The sequence below is a fragment of the Lutra lutra genome, chromosome 10, assembly GCF_902655055.1.
Source record: "Lutra lutra chromosome 10, mLutLut1.2, whole genome shotgun sequence".
Classification (NCBI taxonomy): domain Eukaryota; kingdom Metazoa; phylum Chordata; class Mammalia; order Carnivora; family Mustelidae; genus Lutra; species Lutra lutra.
In genome coordinates this window covers 22,192,135-22,218,183 of record NC_062287.1, presented here as the reverse complement: position 1 = coordinate 22,218,183, position 26,049 = coordinate 22,192,135, and the positions used below count along the sequence as shown (strand labels likewise).

Genomic DNA, 26,049 nt, shown 5'->3' with positions numbered 1-26,049 from the left:
CAAGGGATTGTGTTAGCAACCGTGTTGGCTCTGGGGTCTGGAAGATTGCCATTCCAGTCCTACATACCCTGCTTACAAGAGGTATGACCTTGGAGGAAGTTCCTGTCTCAGGTCAGAGGTTTAGATGCCATCGCTGGGCAAGGATCCCTGATGAAGTGCTCCCAGGAGAAGCAGGAAAGAGAAAAGTAGCAGAATAGAGACAGGAAGAAGCCAAGCAAGAGTGTGATTTTAGGCAGAGCTGAAGAGCCCGTCTCGGCTGATCCTGCAGAGAGAGATGTGTGGAATGTAAATGCATGTTAGAGTGTATCTAATTCTGAGCAAATACTCATCCCTCACACCAGTTGTTGGCTGAGGGCCCAAGGGACATAAATGCTCTCAGGTATTTCTCATTCTCTGAAAATTGGGGCAAATAACAGGGCAAGATGTCTCCACTGGCCCAAGGGCGCGCGCACACACACACACACACACACACATACACACACACTCCATAGCTGCAGGTGGGACCAGGGCAGGCCAAGCACATGAGGGTAGAGATGGGCACATGGAACAAGCAGGAAGACATAGGGGTCTGGGTGGGGCACCAGCTGTGTCCCTTCCACTCCCAAACCTATGAGCCTTATGGCTCTCACTCGCTTACGTAAATGATCCCACACCTGGCAATGCACATAAATGCCAGCTCCCTTCTCTTCTACACTCCTATCAGGTTTCCTGCCTCCCTTCAACAGTTGCATACAGTAAGAAACTGAATGCTCGGACCCCTGGGTGATTCTGTTGGTTAAGTGTCCACCTTTGGCTCAGTTCATGACCTCAGAGTCCTGGGATTGAGTCCAATGTTGGGCTCCCTGCTCAGCCAGGAGTCTGCTTCTTCCTCTTCCTCTCCCCCTTCCCCTGCTTGTGCTCTGCCTCTCAAATAAATAAATAAAAATCTTTAAAAAAAAAAAAAAGAAATTGAATGCTCATGATACATTGTTAAGTGAGAAAATATTTCGGGATGTAAAACTTTGTCCCTGACATTTTCACCATTTCATAAAACATTTAAAAAAAAACATAGATTCCCAGAAAATGTTGTTAGAATATACTCGGCATGCTCACAACAATTATCTTTGGGTACTGGAATTATGAGTTATTTATTTTACCTTTATATTTTCCTGACTGTTCTATCACAAGCCAGTGTTATTTTTTATTTAAAAAAAAAGATACATTAAAACACTGCGGCTTAGAAAGATCAAGTAGTTTAATTAAATACTGTGAGAAAAAACTTAAAGGCCATCTTGTCTTCACTTGTTCCCAACTCCTATGTTTAGATGCCGAGGCAAAGTTGTGAGGTAGATAGATTTTTATCTTTGATTTTCAACTCTTACCCTACTTACATATTTTTTGTATTTTAATAGAGATTCTGCTGGATACTGTGGCTTAAATGAAGTTAAGCAGGTTTCTTTGCTGTGAAGTTTCCCTGAGCCTTCACTGTCTGAAAGTGCATTATGACTCTTCTGGGTAGATGGATGGAATGGCTAGCCTATGAGCTGTTCCCTGGGGAGCAGCAGAGTGAGTTTTATCCCAGGGACCAACTTTGGGAAATACGAGGCTTAAGGCAAAGGGAAGTCGGAGTGTCAGGAGCCCTTTAAGAAAATTTTTTATTTTTTTTTAAAGATTTTATTTATTTATTTGACAGAGAGAGATCACAAGTAGACAGAGAGGCAGGCAGAGAGAGAGAGAGGGAAGCAGGCTCCCTGCTGAGCAGAGAGCCCGATGCGGGCCTCGATCCCAGGACCCTGAGATCATGACCTGAGCCGAAGGCAGCGGCTGAACCCACTGAGCCACCCAGGCTCCCAAGAAAATTTTTTAAAGGCAGGACCATCTTTTGCTGCCTCCAAACCTCCTCATGTTGGTATCCACTGGGTCCACAGCCTCTGCCTGGGTCCACAGCCTCTGCCCAAGCCCACCGCCCGCAGCCTAGACCAGGTCCAGGAGAGCCCTGACCCTGAGAAGCTCTGACAAGTGAGCCTAGAAATAGTGCAGCAGCAAGGGTGGAAGGAGGGAAGAAAACATGGGCCATCATCCCAAGGTGGGCCTCCTTGTGTCCCAGGCTAGACGGCACCCAAAGCCAGCAGGAGAAACAGGCGGGAAGAGCCGCAAGATGAGAAAGGCCAGGATCAGGACCAAGGACAGAGGCAGAATCTTGGCTCTCACTGAGGCTGGCCACAAACCAGGGACATAATGCTGCTTTTTGACAAAGCAGTTCTGAGTGGTGAAATAGCAAATTTGTGAAATATGGTTGCAGAGAGTCTGGCCTAAGAGCAGTTTCTCTGACAGCCGGCGTAACACGATGATGATGTGCCCAAGCTCCGGAGTCAGACTGCCTGGAGAGGAGTTCTGCCCACGCCAAGCTCCACGCTCCCAGAGAGGGGCTGAACCTCCCTGCCTCAGACTCCTCATCTCGATCTTGGGCATCAAAGCCAAAGATGAATCTACATCTATGGAGGATTATTTTAATTAGGGCTGTAGCTAGTTTTTAACACGTGGAGAGAGGGGGGATGCTGAAATCATCGCCAGGAACCAAAATGGAACCCTGGGACATTGCCGGTGGGGATGTAAGTGGCGCAGCCACTGTGCAAATCCGTATGGTGGTTCCTCCAAAACCAAACAGAATTACCATATGACTTAGCGATGCCACTCCTGGGTGTCTGTCAAACAAATGAAAGCGGGAACTCAAAAGATGTTTGTACACCTGTATTCATAGCATTCTTCACAATAGCCCAAAGGAGAAGCAGCCCAAGTGTCCATCAACAATGAATGGATTAACAAAATGTTCTATGTTCATACAATGGGATATTATCCAGTCTTATAAAGGGGAATTTCTGACACATGCTATCACATGGATAAACCTTGGAGAAATAATGCTAAGGGAAATAAGGCAGACACCAAAGGAGAGAGGTTATGTGATTTCACTTATGTGAAGTACTCGGAATAGACATATTCATAGAGACAGAAAGTGGAATAGTGGTTGCCTATTCTAGGGAATGGGGGAATGGACAATAGGGGGTTATTATGTAATTGGTACAGAGTTTCAGTTTGAGAAAAAGAAGAAAAAATGGATCTCGATGGTACTCATGTTTGCACAGCGTGAATGTACTAAATGCCCCTGAACTATACACTTCAAAATAGTTAAAATAGTAAATATAGTATCATGAACGTTTACCACAATAAAAAAGAAAAAGAAATATCAACATCAAAGAGAAAAATAGAATTAAAAAAAAAAAAAAAGCAACTGCGTATGAGGAGTTGAAGCCAAATGTGGGGAGAAGTTTCTCCCCCTAAGAAAAGCTCTCCCCTCCCCCAACACTGGAGGGCCCTCTCTCCCTCCATGTTTTCAGAACAGGCTGGTGTGATACAATTCCTGTGCGTTATTTGCTGATGCAGAGGACTGAAACAGTTGACCTTGGAGATCAATCGCCATGCATTTATTTTCTGCCCCACTGTCAATGTCGTTAAGTAAAGACCCAGAAACATATTGTTAATGTCTGACATGCAAAGTCTCTGTCATGTCTATGGAATGCAACAGAGTATCAAGGTTTCTGCAAAATGAGCCCAGAGTTATTGAAAGGAGTTCGAAAAAAAAAACTGAATTTCATAAAAATTATTTTGAGAATCATTGTTACAGTATTGTTACAAATCCCTAGGGAGCATATGCATAGTGACAAAAATTTGGAGGGTGCTGGGTAAGTAGGAGCTGTCTTAGGCTGGTGGAACTGTGGGTGGATGTTTTCCATGTTTTAATTTCTTTTGCAGCATCAAATATTGTTTTAATAATAAATTAAATTGGCAAAACGGTAACAATAACATTTGGGAAACTACACACGTGAAGAGCGTATTAGGGTTGACATTGTTTCTCTTCCCCACTTAAAAGCCCAGACGTGGGAGTGGGGTAGGTTGAAATCAGACACAGCTTATTACACACAAGGCCAGTCTCCTCATATTAAAGATTCAAATTATGGCCACAGGATAACTTCATGAGATGGCAGTTCACAGAATCAATAAAACCCCAGTCTGTTTGGAAAGCCAAGTTGCCCATATGCCAAAATACATATTTTGCAAATTGCTTAATTTACATTTGAAAGGACCAAACCTTAATTCTTCAAGGAGCTGAGTGGAGGGATTGAGAGAAAGTGAAGGAAAAAGAAAAAAGAAAACCCACCCAAAGGATGCAATCTTAGCATCCTTTCATGGTTTTGCAATAGACATAATTTGATTGAAGTTGATAGTGTTTAGGAAAAGGAAATATTTTTCCATGAGGAAAGGGGAAAAAAAACCAAAAAACTCAGCAACAACACAAAGGCCTCACCAGAGTTACATGGTCTTTGTTGCCAGTGAGATTTTATGGACTCAAGAATGGAGACAACAGCTTTCCGGGAGAAATAAACACAGACACACACACACAGAGACACACAGACACACAGACACACACACACACACACACACACACACACACACACACACACAGTGGAAGTCACCTCCTCTGGCCACAGATGCATTTAGCAAAAGACACGAAAAGAGCGGCCCCTCCCTGGATATTGTCTGAGGGCGTCTTTGTTCTAGTCCAGCCTGAGGACCGACTCACAGCTTCTGCTCAGGGAGTCTGCCGGCCTTCCAGAACTAGGCACAAAACTAAGGGCACGGGGACCAGGTTCAGAGCCTGTCAATGCTTTGCTATGGGGCCTTTAGCATGGTGCCTTAACCCCCTGGCTCCAGCTTCTTCTTCGACAATGAACATAACAAAATCACAACAGATATTTTGACCTCAGGTGCAATGTCTTACATTTGTAGAGGGATTTCGAATCCATAAGGTGTTTTCTCTGCTGGTCCCCACTTCACCATGTCATGGATGTCCCCAGCTGGTTCTATGAAGGCAGACAGAGCTCAGGCGTGGGAGCCACAAAGCCGGGTGACCTTCTGCAGAAGACTTCCTATCTCAAGAATGAGTTTCCTGGTTGTGATGAGAAGTAAGAAAATATATGTAGGATGCCGGGCACATAATAGGTGCCCGGAAGCAGTCAGTGTGCTCCTTCCCAAACCACGCAAGTTGAATAAGGGGGATTAGATGATTGGTCTCGGGTTAGATAGCTAATAAATAGCAGGGCTGAGATCAGAACCACAAGCATCTGAATCCAAGCAAACTGAGTGGTTGTTCCGCTCATTCTCTCCCTTCTTATCCTCTCAAATTCCTGGAAAGTCATGCTTTGTGAGAGAATGGCGAGGGGAAAGCCAGCGCAGGCAGGCAAGGAGATGGCGGCCACCCAGGCCTCTTGAGAGGCCGTGGCCTGCTTTATAGCTGCTTCGGTGTCTCCTGGCCTGTTTATTGGATCCCCCTGCCTATGTGTGTCCTAAGGGAGCCCAGAAGAATAATCCAGCTTTATGCTGTCCCATCAAAAAGGAGCAAATACAGAGCTCGTGTCCCTGTCAGGCTGTCTCACTCTCTCACACTAAGGGGTCTACCACTTGTGTCCCGCAGGCCAGAAAAGAGAAGGAAACACTCCAGGCGATGGGGTGGGAGGGGGTGTTGAGTCTGCTGTCTCTGTGGGGTTGGAGGACTGGGAAAGGGGGAGATACCACCCAGAGTGACTCCCAGAGCGTGCTCCAAAATCGGTTCAACAATTACTCACTTTCTCTAATTTAGCCAGAAGTGTCTATATGCAATATTCCCGAGGAAGTTTCCATGAAACCATCTAGAGCAGTGCCTCCCCCAAGCGAGTAAGTGACGTCCTGATGCCTGGCCCAGGACTTTTCCCATAGCCGCGTGCCATTGCGGGAGGGCACCACAGCCCCGTGACCCACACACTCAGGTATCCAAAATACAGCTCTTTCATTGAGTAGGCTACCTAAAAATGCAACACACACACACAGACACACACACACACACATAGGCAGTCTGGTCCTGTGTGTAATTGGAACATGGGTAAATGGTCTGAGATCAAAGTCTTCTCTGTTTAGGATCCTTCTCCTTCCCAACCCTTGGAACCAGGACAGACCAAGGCCCTGTCACCTTCAGAGAGGGGCACCCAGGCCCCATGAGGGCCACCCATATTACTTATCTGAACTTCCAAGAGCAAATCCCACTCTGCCGTTGACTCAGTTGGTGTCTATGTGGCTCGGTCCCATTTTATCCCCTCACCCTCCATTCTCACTGCCTCTTTGGCCTGGCTGTTCTCAGTGGGGTATCCTGAGTGAGCCAGATGGAGGTCTGTCATCCAGGGCCCTCGTCGATCAGCCTTAGCCTCTCCAAACAGCCAGGGCCCCTCATCAGCTAGATTCCCAGGTCCCACATTTCCGCCAGTTGAGTTCTCCCTTTGACTGTGGTGATAAACATCGGCTGAAACACTGTCCTCTGGAGTTCCTGGCAAAAGTAGTCTCAGTTGACAGCAGCAATGCTAACCGGGGCAGGCCACTCACTCCTGTCCCTTCGCCCGTATCCACTTAGATGGGTTTGCCCCCGGTCCTGTGGAAGGTGCGGAGAACATGACCCCAGAACGAGGAGATAAAAGAAGAGGCAGCAGCTTGGGTAGAGGACGGGAGAGGCCTGGGTTCACTCTGTATCCCCCCCCAACCAAGGGAGCCTCCCTCTGGGGGTCCTGCCAGGTCGGGAGGCCAGGCTGCTGGAGGCCAAGTCCCCTGCTCAGGGCGCCACTCTGGGTAACAGCTGCCACAGGTGCAGGACTGCAGCCGTGCCCTCTCTCCGCCTGCACTTCCTCTTCTGAAAGGAGAATGGAGTCCAGAGAATGGAGTCCGCCTGACAGGATGGCAGTGCGGCTCCCCTGAGACAATGTGGGTGAAATTTCCGAAATCCCACAGATTTCGTAACTCTGTCATTGGCTCTCCGCCTCTGGCTCCTGCAGTCCAGGCCGGGCCGCCCTGCTGGGGCCTCACCTTTTCCTGGTGGCTGAGGGAAGATGGGCTGCTGCTCCCTGACAGAACCAGATTGTTTGTGATTACTGTTCACCTCTTACTTTCGAAAGCGAAATGAATAAAACGTATGCAGGTCATGGACACTAAAGAGCCTGTTCATATCAATTTGGGAGGAGTTGTCAGCTTTGATTTATTAAGTAAAGTTCTGAGACAGGCTGCCGGCGTGCTGTCAGTCTCCCGATAATGGATGGGCCTCGCAGCTGACTGCCCGGTGACAATTATGCGTCCCAGCCCCTCAGTCTTCAAGAGAGGCCGCCATGGAAAAGACAGCACACACATGAAGACAGTCTCACTGGCTTGGTGGGTGTGGCCTCCTCCCCTTCGTCCCTCCGCCTGTGGTGTCTTCTCTTCAGTGCCCCCCACCCTATACCAGTTCTCTCTCAGACCCGCCCCCTCTTTAGCCAAAGGTTGGAAAACTGGGTTTTCCAAGCCTGTCTCTTCCTCACCTGTTGGTTACCTGTCAGGAGGGATGGGGTGACAAGGAAGACCGTACCTGAGCAGGCTTCCCCCGAGACCCCATTTCTTTGCCACACTTTAGGACCTCACTCATAGTAGCCAGTATTCCATTACCAATTTGGCTCATTTGGGGGTTCATAGTACAACTAATTAGGCTGTGAAAAATCCCTGAGGGACGGGACTGGGCAGGTCCAAATGAAATCCAGGAATTGAGCGCTGGAATCGCTCCCTGCTGTCATAAATAATAAAGTGAATGAGCTCACCCTCTCCGACACCTACCATGAAATCTCTCCCGGGGTAAGGATTTCACGAGGACCTTTACACTTGGAGATCTTCCAAATTCCCTGTGACTCCGAGGCAAGATCAAATCCTATCTCTAGACCTCCACACTTGCCTTTCATAGGGTGGGGACACAGTTTACCTGCACCAGTGGGTTTTCCATTAGTGTTTTTTCTTATTTTTTGTCTTGCTCAGAGACTGTGTATTCCTCCTGGGGAGCTGTTCTGTGTCATCTCTTGCTGGCCTGATTGTGCAGGATATTGTCCTAAAGGGCAGGAGAGAACGAGGAAGCTGTTGTACAGAAACAGGGACCGGCCTCTCAGTTTGGCCTCGGATTGTGTGCAGTTAGGCAGGAAGCCCGTGGATAAACTCAGAACTCTCCAGTTCTTCAGAGAACCAAGTAAAGGCCTTGCTTTTACAGAAAGAAAAAAAAAAAAAATACCTGTATCTGTGATGCTCAGTCCTTCTGAACTTGGCCCCTGTTCTCCCCTGACTGAGAGGGCAGCTCTCAATCGGACTGAGGGAATGTCCTGCTGAGTCAAACTCATGGTCAGCCCAGCGTCTGCGGCAGTTGGCTCTGTGGTGGGCGGTAGTCCTCTTTCTGAAAATGTGTCCGTGTCCTCTCACCAGTAACTTGCCCTTCACAGCCTCTCAGTTGTGGTGCCACCAGCTCGTGACACCTCCTGGACCTCACTGTATACGCCATCATGGGGGGCCAGAGCCAAGTCTGACCATGAAGCTCTGCAAATTCTTCTCCCTGAGGAGGAGGCACCACTAGACCCGTTCTAGCACTGTTTCTAGAATTCGATCCCAAGGGAGGGTGACCCTGTGGATGTTAGGGAACCTCATCTGAAAAAGAAGAGAGTGAGCCCCGATACAATCATGGTCTTCCAGTGGGTAAGTGCTTATCCCAAGGAAGAAGGTGCCCGGATGTTGGTGCTCTCCACTTGGAACAGAGTCGATAGAAAAGAATTTGTATCACAGAATCCTAAGAGAGTTAGACCTGATACAAGGGAGTGTTTTCTCATAACTGAGAGAGTTAGGTCCTAAAACAAAGTTTGTAGACGTTCCTTAGAAGTTCACACATAGATAGTCGAGCAGATGGGTCCCTGTGGCAAGGGTCAGACTGGACTCAGCTTCACGGGTTGAATGCGCTATCTTAGTCCATCGTCCCGGACACAGAACCTGGATATAGCATCTGATGAAGCCGAGCCACCCCATGGCAGCTCCATCAAAACAGGCTCGGTGACACCTGTCCTGAGTGGTCCTCCCCACCACCCCATCCTGAAAGTGCTCTCCTCTCTCCTGTCCTGCCTCTTCACTGAGCCAGAGCTCAGTGGAGCTGGACATGCCCAACCATTCTCCCCCCTGGCCTATCCTTACCCAGCCCCAAACCCCAGGGAGACACAGAGGTGGGGTGGAGAGAGGAAGGGAATGTTAGTCCCTTAGGACTGCGGCTTATTCCTCCTTGTTTCAACCCAAAGATCTGCCTTTGAACCTGGCCTTTGTCTTTTCTTGCACAGACTAAGTAGAAAAAAGACAGTTGTTGAATAGATATGCATAAGAATAAGACCTTTCTGGCCCATTAAGAGAGAATCCGAAAGACTGCTGTCAACAATAATTAAAAGGGGTACCTAGACCCTGAGCGCAGACAGCTCCCTTAGGGACAAAGATGATATTATAGGGTACAAAGGAGCTAGTAAGTTTCAAGTTTATTGCTACAATTAATTGAAATGTAATGAATATAACTTTGTTGCAAGAAATAAACATCTATCAAGTACTTACAGTGCCTGGTCCTAGGAATACAGATCAGTTGAGTAGGACTTGTGGCTTTGAGGGCCCAGCCATCTGGTGAGCCAGACCAACATGGAAGCAAATAATGAAGTGCTGTGACCTTACAAGTGTTATAAATAGATTTCTACAGTAAGCTGTAGGTACCAGAGGCAGGATTCATACTGTAATGCCTTCTGAATGCCTGGCACTCTTCTGGATGTGGGGATACATGGTCAGGAAGTAGATACAGGCCTTTGCCTTCATGTGTGCTTATGGTCAGATGAAAACCCCTCACTCTTCCTGAGGAGCTCAGATGAGGACCCAGGGGAAAGGGCCCGAGTCTTGCAGAAGAGAGCTTTAGTTGTTCCACAGATCGACAAGGGGGGTGAAGGCTATCTGGACAGAGGAACAGAAAGTACAAGAGCATAGAGATGCAAAAGCATGGCCTTCTCTATTATTCTGCAAACCCAGGGCCCCCTGCCCATCCGACTCGACCGTTGGATTTTGTGAGTCATGAGAAGTGGGACTGTGTTGCTAAGACGTCGTCTGAAAATGGTCACTGACATCCGTAGGCTTGATCCTGGCACTGGAACATTCTTGAAAATTTTAACTAGCATGAACCAGTCCCCGTGGCCATGAGATTCCTACAGAAATCCTATATAAACTGAGAAGAAACCCATCTGGATTTTAGTAAGTTCTAGACTTGAGATTTGCATGAGTTGCTTCTTTGTGCTGATAGGAAGGATAAGAGAGAAACTCTGTGCCTGGGGCGCTGGGGTGGTTCAGTCGTTAAGCCTCTGCCTTTGGCTCAAGTCGTGATCCCAGGGTCCTGGGATTAATCTCCGCATCGGGCTCCCCGCTCAGTGGGAAGCCTGCTTCTCCCTCTCCCTCTCCCCCTGCTTGTGTTCCCCTCTCTCGCTGTGTCTCTCTCTGTCAAATAAATAAAATCTTAAAAAAAAAAAAAAAGAAAAAAAAAGAAACGCTGTCCTCAAAACTCCAAAATGGCATGAAAAGGAGTGTTTAGCAGTGTCAGTAGACAGCCAGATCATTTAAATCCCCATAGTGGATCTTGTGTTTTCATATGTCACTCTCCCAGGCCACATTGCTCTGTGTGCATGTCCCCGGTGAGACTTGATTTTGTGGCTTTCGCTGTGTGCACTTGCCTTCCCAAAATTGAGAATATAGAAAGCATTCTGTAAGACAGCCAGCCGAAAGACGATTCATCCTTGTCCACTTAAACATTCATGACAGCTTGCATTTTGGTTCAAAAAGACACTTGTTTATTTAGATAAGATTTAATTTATTCATAATTTACCTAAATTTGCAGGAACGTGCATGTACCTTTTAGCATGGAAGTAGCATAATACATAAAACATTACCGAAGCACGCCAATAGGACAGCGACAGCAGCAGAACCCGCCTGGATGTTTTAGGGAGATAACACATTTCCACCAGAGCAGAGAACTTCACACAATGGCCTGGGATTGCTTGCCGGTAATGTGCTGACTCATCATCATCTTCTTACACAAGGCAAACTTCTTATTAAAAACTAAAATGTCTATACTGTTGTGTGACGTTGAAGAGCAGCTTTCGGGAACCAGGCTTGTGCTGGCTTTTCCCTGGTCAGGAGTCACTTCCACCATTATTCTCTAGCCAATCCATTCTCCTCTGCCTGTCCTCAAACAAAACAACAAACTACCATGCCCTCTACATTTCCAGCCCTTGGATGACAATTTTACCTTCACATTCACTTGCCCATTCATTACTAAGGTCCGTTGTTCACTTGTTGCATACAAAGACTATTCTAGACTTATTTCAACTGCCTTGTAGAGAACCTTATCTGTCTCCCACATCAGACAAAGAACTCTCCCAAGGCAGGTGCTGTGTCTCGTTCACCCAAGTAGTACAGCGGCAAACCCTGACCTTGGCCTATTGTAGGTGATCGATCCATGTTGTCCATGATCTTGGTCATTATTTTCAGCAGCATATGGAAATTCTTAGCAGTAGAGGGAAAAAAGGAACTTTCCACGAAAGTTTTCTGCATGAAAAACTTTTCCATGGCTTCTCATTGGTTATGAGCCTGACATCCCTTCATCCTGACCCTACAGAAGAAGAACAGTCTGGTCTTAACATAGAGCCAGCCAAGGGAGTGGCCTTTCTTGGTATGCGGGGTCTCTCCAGTGGGGGCGCCATGTCTAAGCTTTGAAGGAGGAATTGGAGAGACACAATCCAAAGAGAACGTAAGAGGATTTAAAGGAAGGGGATTTGATTGGAGTCTTTGCTACCTAAAGGCATTAAAACTTTATAATGCCAAACAAGTCCCGTTTTTCTTTATTTATGGATCATATATTTCCCCCCTTTATTACTGCCATACATTTTTCCAGCCTGACAGCTGATAACACTGAAAATTCACTGCTAGCAAAAAATTCCATTTACCACTCTCCCCAAGATAATAATTTTTAAATTAAAGGAGAAAAAAATACATGTACATCGATCTGCAAAAATATCCATGTTGAGTTTCAGCCCCGGAACCCACAGTCCACACTGAATATGGATCTGGGGTTGGGAATCACATGTTGATCAGAGTTCAGGGGGATTCTTTTAAAAACATAACATGCAAACATCTGTTAGCTATTTACTTGGGGAAGAAATATCAGACCAGGCCATCTTGGTTTCCCAGAGTTGGTGCAATTTAATTTCAATTTGTCAAACACGGTACCTTGGTGGAGATGTGTTTTTTTCTCCGTGATTTATTAGAAATGTTCTAAGAGGGGCAGTCTGTCACTCCATGTATTTCAGCCAGTCCCCTTGAAGTTTCTTTTCCTTTGGCTCGAGATCCAGATCCACAAGAAAGGGAGAAACAGCCTAAGAGATAAAAACCACAAGAGGGAAAAAGAGAGAAATCAATGTGCTTTAAACATGATGACAGGATGGGTTGTTTAAATCGCTTCTGCACATTGATTTAAAGCATGCCCAGTAGAAACCTCTCTTATATTAACAATCTTTTCCCTTCATTTCAATCATCGTAGTTGCTATATCTTATTACCTTCCAGACAGATGATGTCCAAATATAATGTTGAGTACGATTTTTTTTTATTATTATTATTTGTTAGAGGAATGATGGGCAATGACTTAGAGGTCTGGGGACAGTATTAGTATCATAAAGAATGCGAATTCCATCTGGCAGCGTGCGCGGGCAGCCGGGGCACTGCATATGAGGGAGGCGGGCGCCGGTCCCAGCCCCGGGGGATCGGGAGGGAGTGCGTCCCTGGAGTGGTCTGCCCCAGCCGGGTGCCTGTGTGGCCGCCGCAGGCTCACCCTGCCTGCACGTGCAGGGAGGTGGCGAGGTGCCCCCGGGGGCTGTGTCTCCGCAGGGGGGCCCTGAGTGCCGGCTGCACCGCCGCCCCCATGAGCGCACCTGGGGGTACCCGCTCACCGGGCTGAGCCGCCACTGGGGTCTGGAGCTGCCGGGCGCCATGCACTGGGCTTGGGCGGCCGCTGCTGTGGCCCTCGGGCTGCAGCTCTCGCTCCTGGGGGCCGTTGGGGCGCGGCGGAAGCCCAAGAGGCCTCAGCAGCCCGGCCAGCGCACTGAGCCCCCCACCGCCACCACGTCCCACAGCGAGGGGCTGCTGGGCTCCCCCAAGCCACCTGAGGGCCTAGGGTCTGAGTTCTCAGACGCCCACATGACCTGGCTGAACTTCGTCCGGCGTCCACACGATGGGGCCTCCAAGAAACGGGGCCGGGGCCAGGACAAGAAGTCGCGAGGCCTCTCTGGCCCCCCTGGGCCGCCCGGGCCGCCCGGGCCCCCCGGGCCCCCCGGTGCCACAGTCACCCAGGAAGCCCTGCTGCGAGAGTTTCAGGAGATGCTGAAAGAGGCCACTGAGCGCCTGTTCTTGGGGCTGCTGGGCCCATCGCTGCCTGAGGGGACAGGGCGGCTGGTGGCCGAGGCCTTCCACTGCGCCCTGAAGGGCCCCCTGGTGGTGGACGAGAAGACGCTGGTGGAGCTGCATGGCTTCCAGGCTCCCACGGCCCAGGGCGCCTTCCTGCGGGGGTCTGGCTTGAGCCTGGCCTCAGGCCGGTTCACAGCCCCATTGACCGCCATCTTCCAGTTCTCCGCCAGCCTGCACGTGGACCACAGGGAGCCGCAGGGCAGGGCGAGGGTGCGGGCTCGAGACACCGTGCGAGTGCTTGTCTGCATCGAGTCCCTGTGTCATCGACACGCGTCCCTGGAGGCCATCTCGGGCCTGGAGAGCCGCGGCAGAGTCTTCACCGTGCACGTAGAGGGGCTGCTGGAGCTGCAGGCTGGACAGTATGCCTCCGTCTTCGTGGACAACGGCTCTGGGACAACCCTCACCATCCAGAGTGGCTCCAGCTTCTCCGGCCTGCTCCTGGGCACGTGAGGGCCAGACAGGGGGCCCACGGGGCCCACCCACCCCCACTGTCCACTGTTAAATCTGTGGTCCCAGCAATAAAGAGCTCTCAGCCCTTAAAAAAAAAAAAAAAAAAAAAAAAAAAAAAAAAAAAAAAGAATGCGAATTCCAAATAACCCAAGGTAATGATAAATCACCTGCATCTAACTATGGATTATATCCTAGATGCGTTTCTCGAAATGACCGCTCTTTCAGCCTTCAGAAGTGTAGAGAGATGGGATGATTCTGGCCATAGACTGTATAGGTTGTTGGGAACGGGGAGCAAGTTGCTGTCCCCAGTGATAGAAACAAAGCTTCCGGTGTGAGAGGTGTCTTGACAAAATCCCCTTTCATCTCAATTGTCAGACTGCTGACATCTTTTGTAAAATTACTTTTAGCTGGCTTACCCATACTTCAGTTCTGAGGGCGGGGAGCCATCATTCCCCGTGTCATTTTGATATTTTCATACCAGAGCGACTCTGTGACGGTCATGGGATGGGAAAGAGTGGAGAGGGGGCTTTCTATTCTGGATGCATGTCGTAGATGAGATCTGGGTCCCTTGTAATTATTATGTAAGTAATCCAATGATAGAGAATCCAGCCCACCAATTCACTAGGTTTCTATCCCTGCTCTGAATCTTGGAGCATCCTGGTGAGTCAGGACCAGAGATTTTCATTCCAGGCTTCAAAAAGTTTTCTGAACTGTATTTGGACATCTTCTTTTTTACACACGGAGTGAGTGTTTTCATATATGTTGTCTCCTTCAGTCTCACAAGGCTGGGTAGATTATACCCATTTCTCAGTTGAAGAAACTGAGTTTTAGACAATTGCCATTTACCCGAAGTCACACACTTGTTAAACACTGAGATAGGGATTCAACCAAGTGGTTTTTTCTATCCCAAAACTTCTATTCTTTCCTCTGTACTGCACTAGTCTGAAGCTGTTGTTTTGTTCATTCATTAATTTTTTTAAAGTTGTATTTTGCTTTGTTTTGTTTTGTTTTGTTTTAGAGAAAGAGTGCACACAAATGGGAGTGAGGGGGCAGAAGGAGAGAGAGAATCTCAAACAGGCTCCACATTCAGCCCAGGGCTCAATCCCACAATCCTGAGATCATGACCCAAGCTGAAATCAAGAATCAGATGCTTAACCAACTGAGCCACCCAGGTCCCTCTGTTCATTTAACCAATGATTAGCCATTTAACCAAATTTAACTGAAAGATACTTACTCAGTACCTTCTCTATGTCAGGCACATCGATGTCCAAGGTGCCTAGGATCAAAGCAGGGAACCACTGACCCTGCTATTAGGGATCTCGGGTTTTGTCAGGGTTTAACACGCAGGTAAGTTTGCTGGGTCGGTAGAAGAGCTAGAGCTGGGGTGTGCACGGAGTGTCATGAGAGCATAGCTGAAGTCTTCCTGACCACTAGGTTCAGGGAGAACTTCCGGAAAGCGGGGCCCCTATCTGAAATCTTATCCTGAAACATTTGCACGTTTCATTCCCTAGAACGATGTCTATCTTGTGCACTTGGAGGTTATAATTCATAACTAGAGGGTCTATTCACCCACTCTGCAGTGAGGAGTCAAGGAAAAAAATCTCCGCATGTTTTCTCTTATCTGTACAAGTCCTATACACAAAGAGGCAGTTGGCTCTCTTGCTGTCATGTTCTTTCATGAGGTAAAAAAAGGAAAAATAGTAAGGGAAGATGGGAAAGAGGGAGGCAGAGAGAGAGGAAGGGAGAAAGAAGGGTAGGGAACGAATGGAAGAGAAGGGGAGGGAGGGAGGGAGGAATAGAAGGAGGGAGGGAGAGGAGGGAGAGGAGGGAGGGAGGAGAAAGAGAGGGAGAAAAGAAAAGAAAAGCAGCTCCATCCTTTGGGAGGCTGAGACAGGCATCTTTAACTGAATTGTCAATACAGTAAAGAATTTTTGAACTGTTTGGTTTAACTTAAGTTCAGGCAGTCTGTTCATCTTCCTTATATCTGCTTGGCTCAGATCCTTATCATTTACCTTTGAATCCTGGTAAGGAGAACAAAGGCTATTTATCAAGGCTTTGTTGGAGTCAGGACTTACACCAGGCGAGAACCTTCAAAGAGAACAGGTGTAATAGTTACTTGGAGGCCCTTTTTTCTCCGCCTACCAAATGCGCATTTCCCCCTCTGGAGTTAGACCAACTGCATTATTACAGGAAACAGTCCCCCAAGAGAATACTACACTTCCGACATCAACTACAAGTTCAGGAGTGTTCCCAAAACTACCCTTAGGTTTGATCAATTTCTTAAAGCAACTTACAGAACTCACTGGGAGCTATTTATACTCCTAATTAAGGTTTTCTGCAGGGAGGAGATTCAAGCCAGCCAATGGCAGAGGAGCTCAGGGCAGAATCTGGGGAAGTACTAAACGCAGGGCTTCAGTTGTCTTCTTCCTGTGGCATCACATTGCTTTACCTTCCTGATATTGACGTCTGGCCATACATGGGGAATACTAGCAACCAGGGGAACTCACCTGAGCATCAGTGTCCAGGATTTTCACTGGGGCTCCATGACAGAGGCATGATTGATTCATTGATTGGTTGATTGATCATTCTCTTGGTTAATCTCAGTCTCCGGGTTCACTGATGCCATGTGACCCAATGCCCCTGACCTCAATCACATCATTAGACTCTAGAGTGTGGATCAAATTTCCCCCCTCCCCCCATACAAATGAAGACACTAGAGACACTGGCGGAGACACTGACCAAGGCCAGACTCTTTGGGGGCAAGATTCAATTCCTTACAACACTGTCCTCAGCACCCAGCTCCCAGCACCCCTTCATGTAAACTTGGCTTTTGTCCTCTGGAGTCCTACAGCACATTGCCTCTGCCTCTGTTTGCACTGAGTATCCTCTAAACTCCTCGGGCCCAGAGGCCAGATCTGAATACTCACTCTGTGTCCACACTCAGCACCTATTGAGTCAAGCGCAGACTAGGTGTTTAATGCATTTTAGTTGGGTCAAATTTTTCTATTTCATGAGCAAACCCATCTTTGCATGGATTTATAAGGAGTTTGCATCTTACTGGTTGCTTCTCTTTAGCTCTCTGGCTGATATTTTACCTTTTTTTATTTTTTTTAAGATTTTATTTATTCATTTCACAGAGATCACAAGTAGGCAGAGAGGCAGGCAGAGAGAGAGGGGGAGGCAGTCTCCCTTCTGAGCAGAAAGCCCAATGCAGGACTCGATCCCAGGACCCTGAGATCATGACCTGAGCCAAATGCAGAGGCTCAACCCACTGAGCCACCCAGGCGCCCCCATTTTACCTTTTTTAGACGCATTTCTTCCCTTACATCGAACTACAGGACATCACACTTTTTTTTTTTTTTTTAAGCTTTTACCAGCATGTAAAACCTGTGGCTGCATCTTAGCTTCTAATGGTCACAGAACCTTCTTAAGTCTGACCAAGCACCATGTAGCTTTCCGTGCACGTCGATCATGTCTACAGGAGAAAATTCTTTCCAAACCCTGGGAGATACAGAGTCCAAAGCAGCTCTTCCTTGCTTTGTTGTTATTTCTTCATGTGGTGACATTATTAAAGATAAGTCTGCAGGAGAATTCAGCCCGCTGAGAATCAATCACAGGACTTTGGATAGAAAATTCCGCCATGGTAGAAACAAAAATCTGCCAACAAGATGTAAAAAGTCGAGAAGTGGCCAGGAAGCCGCTGAGAAATGCACAATTTGCATGCACCTGGGTCATTGTTGCTTTTTTTTCTCCCTCGTATCTGTTGTCGTGTGTTTGCTATCGTGTGGGTGGATCCCCGATGTTCTGAGCATGATCAGTAGGAGGAACGCTCACCAACAAAGCAATGATTTGCTTGCCCCGAGCTTCTAATTACGTGCCAGCTGTGGAGTATTCCTCACGTGTCTGGAAGGGTGCACAGACTAGGTTCCAGTCTGCCAGCTGTGCCTCCAAGAGGGCTGCTGGCAATGCGGGCAGCCCGTCCCCCTATGCGTCAGTGAGCACGGACAGCATGTGAACGGTTGCCCAGACTCCTGTCAGGAGAACTCTTTGCCCTACACAGTGGGATTGGGCAAGACTCTAAGATGGCAGAATTTCAAACCAACAGCATCTCAAGATAATACTCAGTAATGGCATTCAGAGTGTCCCCTGAGTAATCTAATTTCTAATCTTTCCTCAATAGTGAGCTGCTGAGATGATCTTCAGTGTCATTGGTTTGTTCTCTCTCCTGCCAAGAGCCAGAGTCTGATAGAAGAGATTCTTGGGGCTTTTAAGGGGAAAGTAACTCCCACATTGTGTCTGTGACTTAGGCTTTTCTCTTAGCTCCGAACCGGTCAGGTGTTAACTGCTGTACCAATGCATAATTTCATCCTGGTTTCGAACTGCTTTCGTGGTTACAGTCATCTGGAAGGTCAGCTCTTTTTTTTTTTTCTTTTTTCTCTTTTTTTTAAGATTTATTTATTTATTTGACAGAGAGAGAGAGAGATCACAAGTAGGCAGAGAAGCAGGCAGAGAGAAAGGGGGAAGCAGGCTCTCTGCTGAGCAGAGAGCCTAATGTGGGGCTCGATCCCAGGACCCTGAGATCATGACCTGATCTGAAGGCAGAGGCTTAACCCACTGAACCACCCAGGCACCCCAAGGAAGGTCAGCTCTTGAAAGAAATCATGCCCCACCCAAATTCCGGGGCCTGTGAGCTATGGGAGCCTCCTCACCCAGCCTGCCATTGAAGCGGATATGATGGGATCCTAAGACCCTACAGAGTGGCTCCAGAAATTATAGGTCATCTAACCTCAAATCACAATCTGAAATTATATATGGCCATACATGTATGGCCATACATATATGGGGGCATTTCAGCTACCCCTGGTACAAAATTATAACATAGAAAAAAGATCCTATAGAGACAGGAGACAAACTTTCTCCCAAACACTCATGCATGTGGGTAGATGCACTCAGGGAAGCAAATGCAGAGGGCACGGAACTTGAAAGAAGAGATGGGATGGGCCCCAAAGACCAAACCAAAATGAGGCCATCCAATGAAATAAAAGCCCAGGAAGCGACAGGGTATTTGTTCTTCCTCACAAGTCCGGAGTCAGAGGTAAGCCGCACATCATTTTCGGAAGTGTAAGACTTCACCCAACTTGTAAAAACCAGGAGCAAAGAGAAATGTGGAACTCAGTAAGGTGGGAGGATGTGTGTAATGATTTCCAGTCAGGGTCTGTGGGACCCGGCAGAGAGCTCCATGTGTCCTCAGCCCATTCGTCTACCTGGGGCTATGGTGTGCTCAGAGGGCTAAAGGTGTGAGGGCATACATCCTTCAGACATGCGAGTGTGTCACCACCTGTCTTCACCGAGGGATTCCAGTTTGCATGTTTCACTATAAGGGAACACTTTACAACTCATTGCACGGCTCTCCTCACAGAAGGCTGCTGATCTGTGGAAGGTTGCTTCCTAAGTGGGCCCCACAAATGAGTGGTCGACAAGGCAGCATGGAGCCAATTCTGCAGATGCACAGATAGCGTAGTTGGACGCATTTCTCTGGCAATAAGGAAGGGGCTGTGTGGACAGAACTGCAGCTGACCTCTGGACCGCACCAGTGAATCAATCCCATTTGCCACAGATTCTTTTAGTACCTTTTTGTGTGTGTGTGCCTTTTTGTAACGTGCAGGTGTGCCTATTTCACGCTTTCAAGGGCTCATTACCTCTGGAAGTAAAATACTTCACAGTAAAAGGGAAGATGGGGGCCCCACATTAAAGCAAGCTTGCTTTATCCTTGTGCTGTTTTCAGGAAGAAGGGTGGAACCATGTGACAAATCACTTCTGTTTGAGATAGGCAAGAGCCGGGCATCTAGGAGACTAGATAAGAGAACTTGAATGATCCTATTATAAGGATAACAGCAGTGAGAAGAGTCTATGGATGGCATACACGGGCACATTCGGTTGATTTAAAGGTGGTTTGGCAGCCTGAGACTTGAATTCTCTGCTTTGGATGGCTTCCATGCAGACCTTTAACATTATTTTAACATAGCTTGATCTGTGTGCCACGGTGAAGTCAACTTGAACAGATCCACGTTAAAAGGAAGGGCCATCCGTGCACCAAACAGTCACGTAAAAACAAGCACTGTGAGGTCCTTGAGGAGTAAGGGTGCAGGGAAGGGGTCCACACTCAAAAGGAAGAGGTCTTCTGCTTTCCCCGTTGCCGAGACCTGGGCCACACACGCCCTTTCAGAGCCCACATCTGCTCATCAAGACATTCCCAGCATGCAAGCCCAACACCAGCCTGGAGAACAGCGCCCTTCAAAATGAAAACCCTTTAGGAACATACATTTGCAAGGGTCGTATTGCAGGACCACAAGTTTTTCTCTCAATCCGGTTCTCCCCTAATGAGATACACAGCCCCAGCTTGGAGTAATATTGAATGTGCAGGGGGTCTGCTGTCTTGACAAGACTCCGGCTTCAAGCTTTCCTTAGGAGAATTCCAGCTACTGGGAGGGGAGAGGAGGATTGCCTTTATGTATACCCTCATCCAGGGATCTCCTTATAAGAACAGTTTTATTTCAAAACAGAATTCTCACACGTTCATTTATTTATTTTCTCCATCACATTTCTCTCCCCAGCATATAATCACGGTATGAGGTTCACTTTTAAGACATACATTGACCCCTAGGCCTTCCGTTAGTAGATGCAGCACCGAGCGGAGGGAGAAACATTTCTTCACACAGGGTACATACCGAAGTTCATATCAGCAAGCACGTGAATAACTTGACCTTGTTGTTCCATTTGACTCTTGCTTGCTGTGGAATCAGGGACATGTAGCTCATTTCCCTTATTTTAAAAGAAAAATGCAGAAATATTTGATGGGGACATAGCATTTAATTTTTCAGAGTTCCCAAGGTTTAAATAGTGTAAAACCAATATAAACATAAAGACTTAAGGAGTATATGATTTGTGCAGTTTACATAGATATAGATAAATTACATAGATATAGATTAATATCTGCATGTCCACCAGTTATATGCCATGCAGGCAATTTCTAAGTAATTTTACAAATAATAAGACTTTCCAAATGCTTGGCCAGTAGCAAGCCATTAGTCCTTTGACCACCTGCCATGTCTACCGATCACGCTGAATAGCTTTTGCAGACTTAGAACTTGAGGTTGTTGCTTTAATCACAAGGCCTTAGGATCCCCTCCGGAAATATACCAGCCCCAGTGCACTTCAAAAAACCAAACCAAACCAAAACAAATACATATTTTCTCTCATGTGTAACCCCACCTTGTAAGTTGTGGGTGCAAATTATTCAGGGACACATTCAGGAATTGCTGAGCCAGTTAAGGAAGATTGCATTTGTTGCTTCTAGAAGTACCTTGAGACCCTCGTGCTCGCTTCGGCAGCACATATACTAGAAGTACCTTGAGACCCTCAAAATTATGCAGACCAGTTTGAAAAAACAATGGTTCCAGGGAATGCTTTCAGGCTGTGTGGAGGTCGCCTGATGGTTATTCAGCATAGAAGAAGATGGATGGGTGGGTGGATGGTTGGTTGTTTGGATGGACGGACGGATGGATGGATGGATGGAGAAAGAAAGAGAAAGAGACAGATTCAATAAATAATGAGAATAACCCTGAGAAAAATGTACCCTTAGTTTATTTATTAAGTTTATTAGTTTTATTGAATTAGTTTATTGAACCCCATATTTCTGTAGCCCTTGCTCCCCTCCTAGAACACTATCTTGGAGAGGGTCATCTTGCACCAATGAGTAAATGGGATAGTGGCAATCTCAAAATTAAGCTTACCTGATAGCTATCAGATAATACCTTACACCAGGTATCTGATACTTACCCAGCAACCCTAAAGTAAATATCACTGTCCCTGTTTTATAGATGTAGACAGAGTATATGACCCATACAGAATAAACAATTCGCTTAAGACCAGAGAGCTGGTATGTGGCAGTGCCAGGATTCAACCCCGATTTTGCACGATCCACAGTCCCTGTGTCAAAGCTTAGCATCTGTACAGTCTGCATGATTTTAATACCCAGATTTCAATTAAGATTTTAATACCTATGGAAAGACGTATGTGGTTGTGCCCTTTGGCCATAAAGCAGCATTCCACTCGTTACAGTGTGATCTTTCTTCCGATTGTTCTAACGAAGGACCGTCTAATAACCAAATGGATAGAGGCTTCAGAATCCAGGCATTGGTGACACAAACAACAACCACTTCTTGGCACAGGGAGGTAGCCTGTTTGGGAAGAAATCATTTCAAGAGCTCTCACACTTCAGCTGCTATGCTACGTTAGTTTCGCATTCAGGCAGTTAGACAACAATGAAGGCATCTGGCACCAACACCTTTCTCAATGCCTGCCTGGCCAATCCCAGCCTCGCTGGCCCTTCACAGCCGCACTAAAATCCAAACACTAAGCGGTGACTGTCACCAAGCCACCTGTAGAATCCAGGGATGCAAAAGGATAAGTCCCTCATTTAATTGTAAATGTGAGCTCCTTGCAGTCCAATTCAGAGGGCCGTCACTTAGAAATGTTAATGCTATTTATTGTAGCATGCATGGGATAATGGCATTTCTCAACATCTGTTTTCATTTAAAATTTCCAAGTTGCCTTTGTGCTCCATCCTGCGGGTGCCGCTCAGTAATGATGCTGTTCATACTTAGGAAGCAGGAGGATGGAAAGTGGCAAGTGGGAACCCAAACAAAATATTATTAATGAATATTTGCAGCTGCTGGTGGGACTTGGTGAGTAGCTGCCAGCATCAGTGACAGAATTCATCTTGTAAAATGTACCTGTGATAAATATCCACTAGGAGTGATTAGCAAAGGTTATTCATTCATGAATGACTTGCAAGCAAACCAGCAATTTGATTGCCACTGGTAATGGGATGTATTTTTTTTTTCTTTTGCAAGGCAACCAGGGGCTTAAGATCACAACATGGCCACCATGGCCACACTCAGCTTTCTCTTTGTACCTTGAGAGGTTGAGTCTGGAAGAAGAAGATGAGAGAAGTGTCTGTGTGGTTAGGAAATGAACTGTGGTGAGATCATGCACATAGGTCAAGACTCAGGTCGAAATTCATTTCTTCCCAGCAGCCTTTTCAGCAACTTAAGCCTTCTGGAACCTTCCTTGCAGGTTCCCACTGCACTCATATGACTGTTCCATTCATTTAGCATTTAATCAGAGTTTCCCTTTTTACAGTAAAGCCTTTCACTTGTGCATTTCTTATCTTTCTGTATATACTGCAGATTCTTAAGGTTCTCTTACCTCTTTGCCACCATTGCCTTGACCCACCATAGCCTCCATGCTTGGTTCCTGGCACCTAGCGGTTCTCGTTAACTGTTTCTTAAATGAAGAACTATGTGAATAAACACACAATGAGTAGTCTCCCCAAGCCAAGCCGAACTACAAACCAAGGATTTCTTTTTTTTTTTTTTTAAGATTTTATTTTTAAGGAATCTCTGGACCCAACATGGAGCCCAACGAACTCATAAGATCGAGCATTGCTTGCTGTATTGTCTGAGCCTATCAGGTAGCCTTACGAGCTAAGGATTTTAAGTAACTCCAGGATAGGCAAGAAAGTGGTCTGACAGCTAGGGGATATACTCAATAATGCTGCGATGCTGTTGGTGACAGGTGGTGACTACACCTATGGTGATGAGCTTTATGTGTAGGATTGATGAATCACTATGTTGAACACCTGAAACTAACATAACATTGTGTGTCAACTGCACTTTCATAATAATTTTTTCAAGTAGTTTGAACGCTACGGCTCTTGAAATCATACCTGGAAGGCAAATAGCTTACCTCTGACCTTTATTTTAATACCTATAGAATCTAGGGGGTGACTCTTCGTCAAAAAGATTGACCAAGATCTTTTTAATCACCCAGGAGTGACTAACAAAGGCTATTAATTCATGAATGACTTACACACAAATTGATTTCTTTTCACATCCATTTCTACATCTTGTGACGTTTATTCTTTGTCTTTCCTGGGGTGGAGGAAAATTCTCTTAGCTTGCCATTAGCACTCTGTGACACATTCCATAGTTTTAGCTCAGACTTTTAGCCCCAACAGGTCTGGACAGGTCCGTAGTTGCTCAGTCTCTCCTCCTGCTTTATTCGAAGGCTACTCAGGATGGAGGAGGCCTCAGAGCCTTTACCAATACCACAGTAATCTCTTCAGGCTGCATACAAGTGGGCCTGGAAGTGTCAGGAAGTCATCACTCCTGGGGACACCCTCAGCCAATGGGAGATGGGAGCACGTGGGTAAACCCTCCAGCCTCCTTTCCCTTGGGGACTAGTCTGGAAGGCCTTTGCTAGGATGTCCCAGATCAGCATTCATGGCATTAGCCTCAGTAATGTGCTCTCCTACTGGTTTCCTCTTCCCCATCTCATGTTTCCATTCCTTCATCCCTGCTCTGAGAATGCCCTCCCGGTCAATTACCTATGCTCAAGCCCTGGTCACAGACATTACTTCCAGGGGAACCAAACTATTCAATGTGGATCAGCTCTGACTTAAGAAAGAAAGAAAGGAAGGAAGGAAGGAAGGAAGACAAATAAATTAATTAAATTAATTAAATTAATTAATTAATTTAATTAATTAATTAATTGAAATTAATTGAAAGTCCCAGAACCTAGACATCCACAGGACACAACCTTTAAAGGCTACACATTCATTCCACAAGCTGGCATTGGCCTAGACATTCCTGGGAATATCAGCAGAACCTCTTTACAAGGCCTGGCAAGGGTGAAGCCATAAGGCACCTGGAATGCTAGATGTAAGTAAATGCCCATTGGGGGTGCTTGGGGGTGGGGGTTTTGCCTTAGGTGTTCTCATTTCTCCCCTTGTCCTTGCTGTTTACAAAGCACATTAGACAACTGCTCTTAGAATCTAATTTTATTTTAAACCATTGCACTCTAAGAAATCTAGAGCTTTTATGCAATGATTTCCAAGATGCCTTCATAGTAGAGAGCAAGCGTACATGTGGGGACAGGAGTCCCAGAGGACAGAGGCCAGGAGAGCTGCCTTCTAGAAGTGCCCACCACTCACTAACTATGCAGCCTCAGTCATGCCAACATTTCCAGATGGGAAAACTATGTCCAGTCGATAGGGTGGGTGTATGGATTGACTGGGAGCCTATAAGGTGAAGCACTCAGACTATAAGTAGTAAACCAGGATACATGGTAAAGCATTGGACGAATTACTCATTTTTTAAAAATGCTATCATTTCATGAATGTTTGCCGTGTGTCATGCACTGTACTAAATACTTTGCATACTTTATTCCATTCACTTCCCATTATAATCCTCTAAGGTGAGTCATAGTATCCTCGTTGTACAGATGAAAAATTAAATCAGAGAAGATAAGGAAAATCACTCCCTCGCCAAGGTGACATGTCAGCTGAGATTGGACCCAAACCAGTCTGATTCTAAAGCCTGATGCTCGGGGCACCTGGGTGGCTCAGTTGGTTAAGCACCTGCCTTCGGCTCAGGTCGTGACCTTGGAATCCTAGGATTGAGTCCCACATTGGGCTCCCTGCTCGGTGGGGAGTCTGCTTCTCCCTCTAACCTCTCCCTTCTAATGCTCTCTCTTTCTCTCTCTCACATGAATAAATAAAATCTTTTTTAAAAAATATTAAAGCCTGATGCTCTTAACATTATGTCATTTGTTGGAATTTTATCCAGAGAAGACCATAGGACAAGGTGGCGCCAGCTTCTCTTTTGGACTAGGTCAGGTACAGGCAGGAAGAGAATTGCTCCCTTCTCCCACCTGTGACTTGACTCTCCCTCCCACACCTGGCACCCCTTTACCTTACACAGGTGCAAGTCAAAGAAAGTGGCATGGACCAGAACTCATGCATCCTCTCTAAAGCGATCACTTGGAATACGCTCTCCTATTCAGTGGTGCAGCCTATATCCCTACAGTTCCAAAAACCCATTAGCATTATTTTAAAAACCGGTTCAAATGAATATCCTCTAAAGCACATTACTATGTACGTCACCCCCAGAAGAGACAACACCATTACCTTTAAAACAGTCCAGACTGGGGGCACCTGGATGGTTCAGTTGGGTTAACATCTGACTCTTGATTTCTGCTCAGGTTATGATCTCAGGGCCCTGAGAACCACACACCCCCAGCAGGCTCCCCACTCAGCCCTTTGCCCCACTCATGTACCC

At 46.7% G+C, this 26,049-nt stretch overlaps 2 protein-coding genes across 6 annotated transcripts in view; both read left to right on the top strand.

Moving 5' to 3' along the window:
• The window catches only part of KIRREL3 (kirre like nephrin family adhesion molecule 3), a 553,006-nt gene that overhangs the window by 137,785 nt on the left and 389,172 nt on the right, over window positions 1-26,049 (top strand). The gene's annotated exons all lie outside the window — the stretch shown is intronic.
• Window positions 12,659-13,949, top strand: LOC125078121 (adipolin-like). The gene has a single exon (XM_047690199.1). The coding sequence runs from the start codon at window positions 12,944-12,946 to the stop codon at window positions 13,865-13,867; it is 924 nt and encodes a 307-aa protein (XP_047546155.1). The 5' UTR covers window positions 12,659-12,943; the 3' UTR covers window positions 13,868-13,949.

Excerpts from the sequence above, each read along its gene's own strand:
- LOC125078121 (XM_047690199.1), top strand. The coding sequence starts at position 12,944 with ATGCACTGGGCTTGGGCGGCCGCTGCTGTGGCCCTCGGGCTGCAGCTC.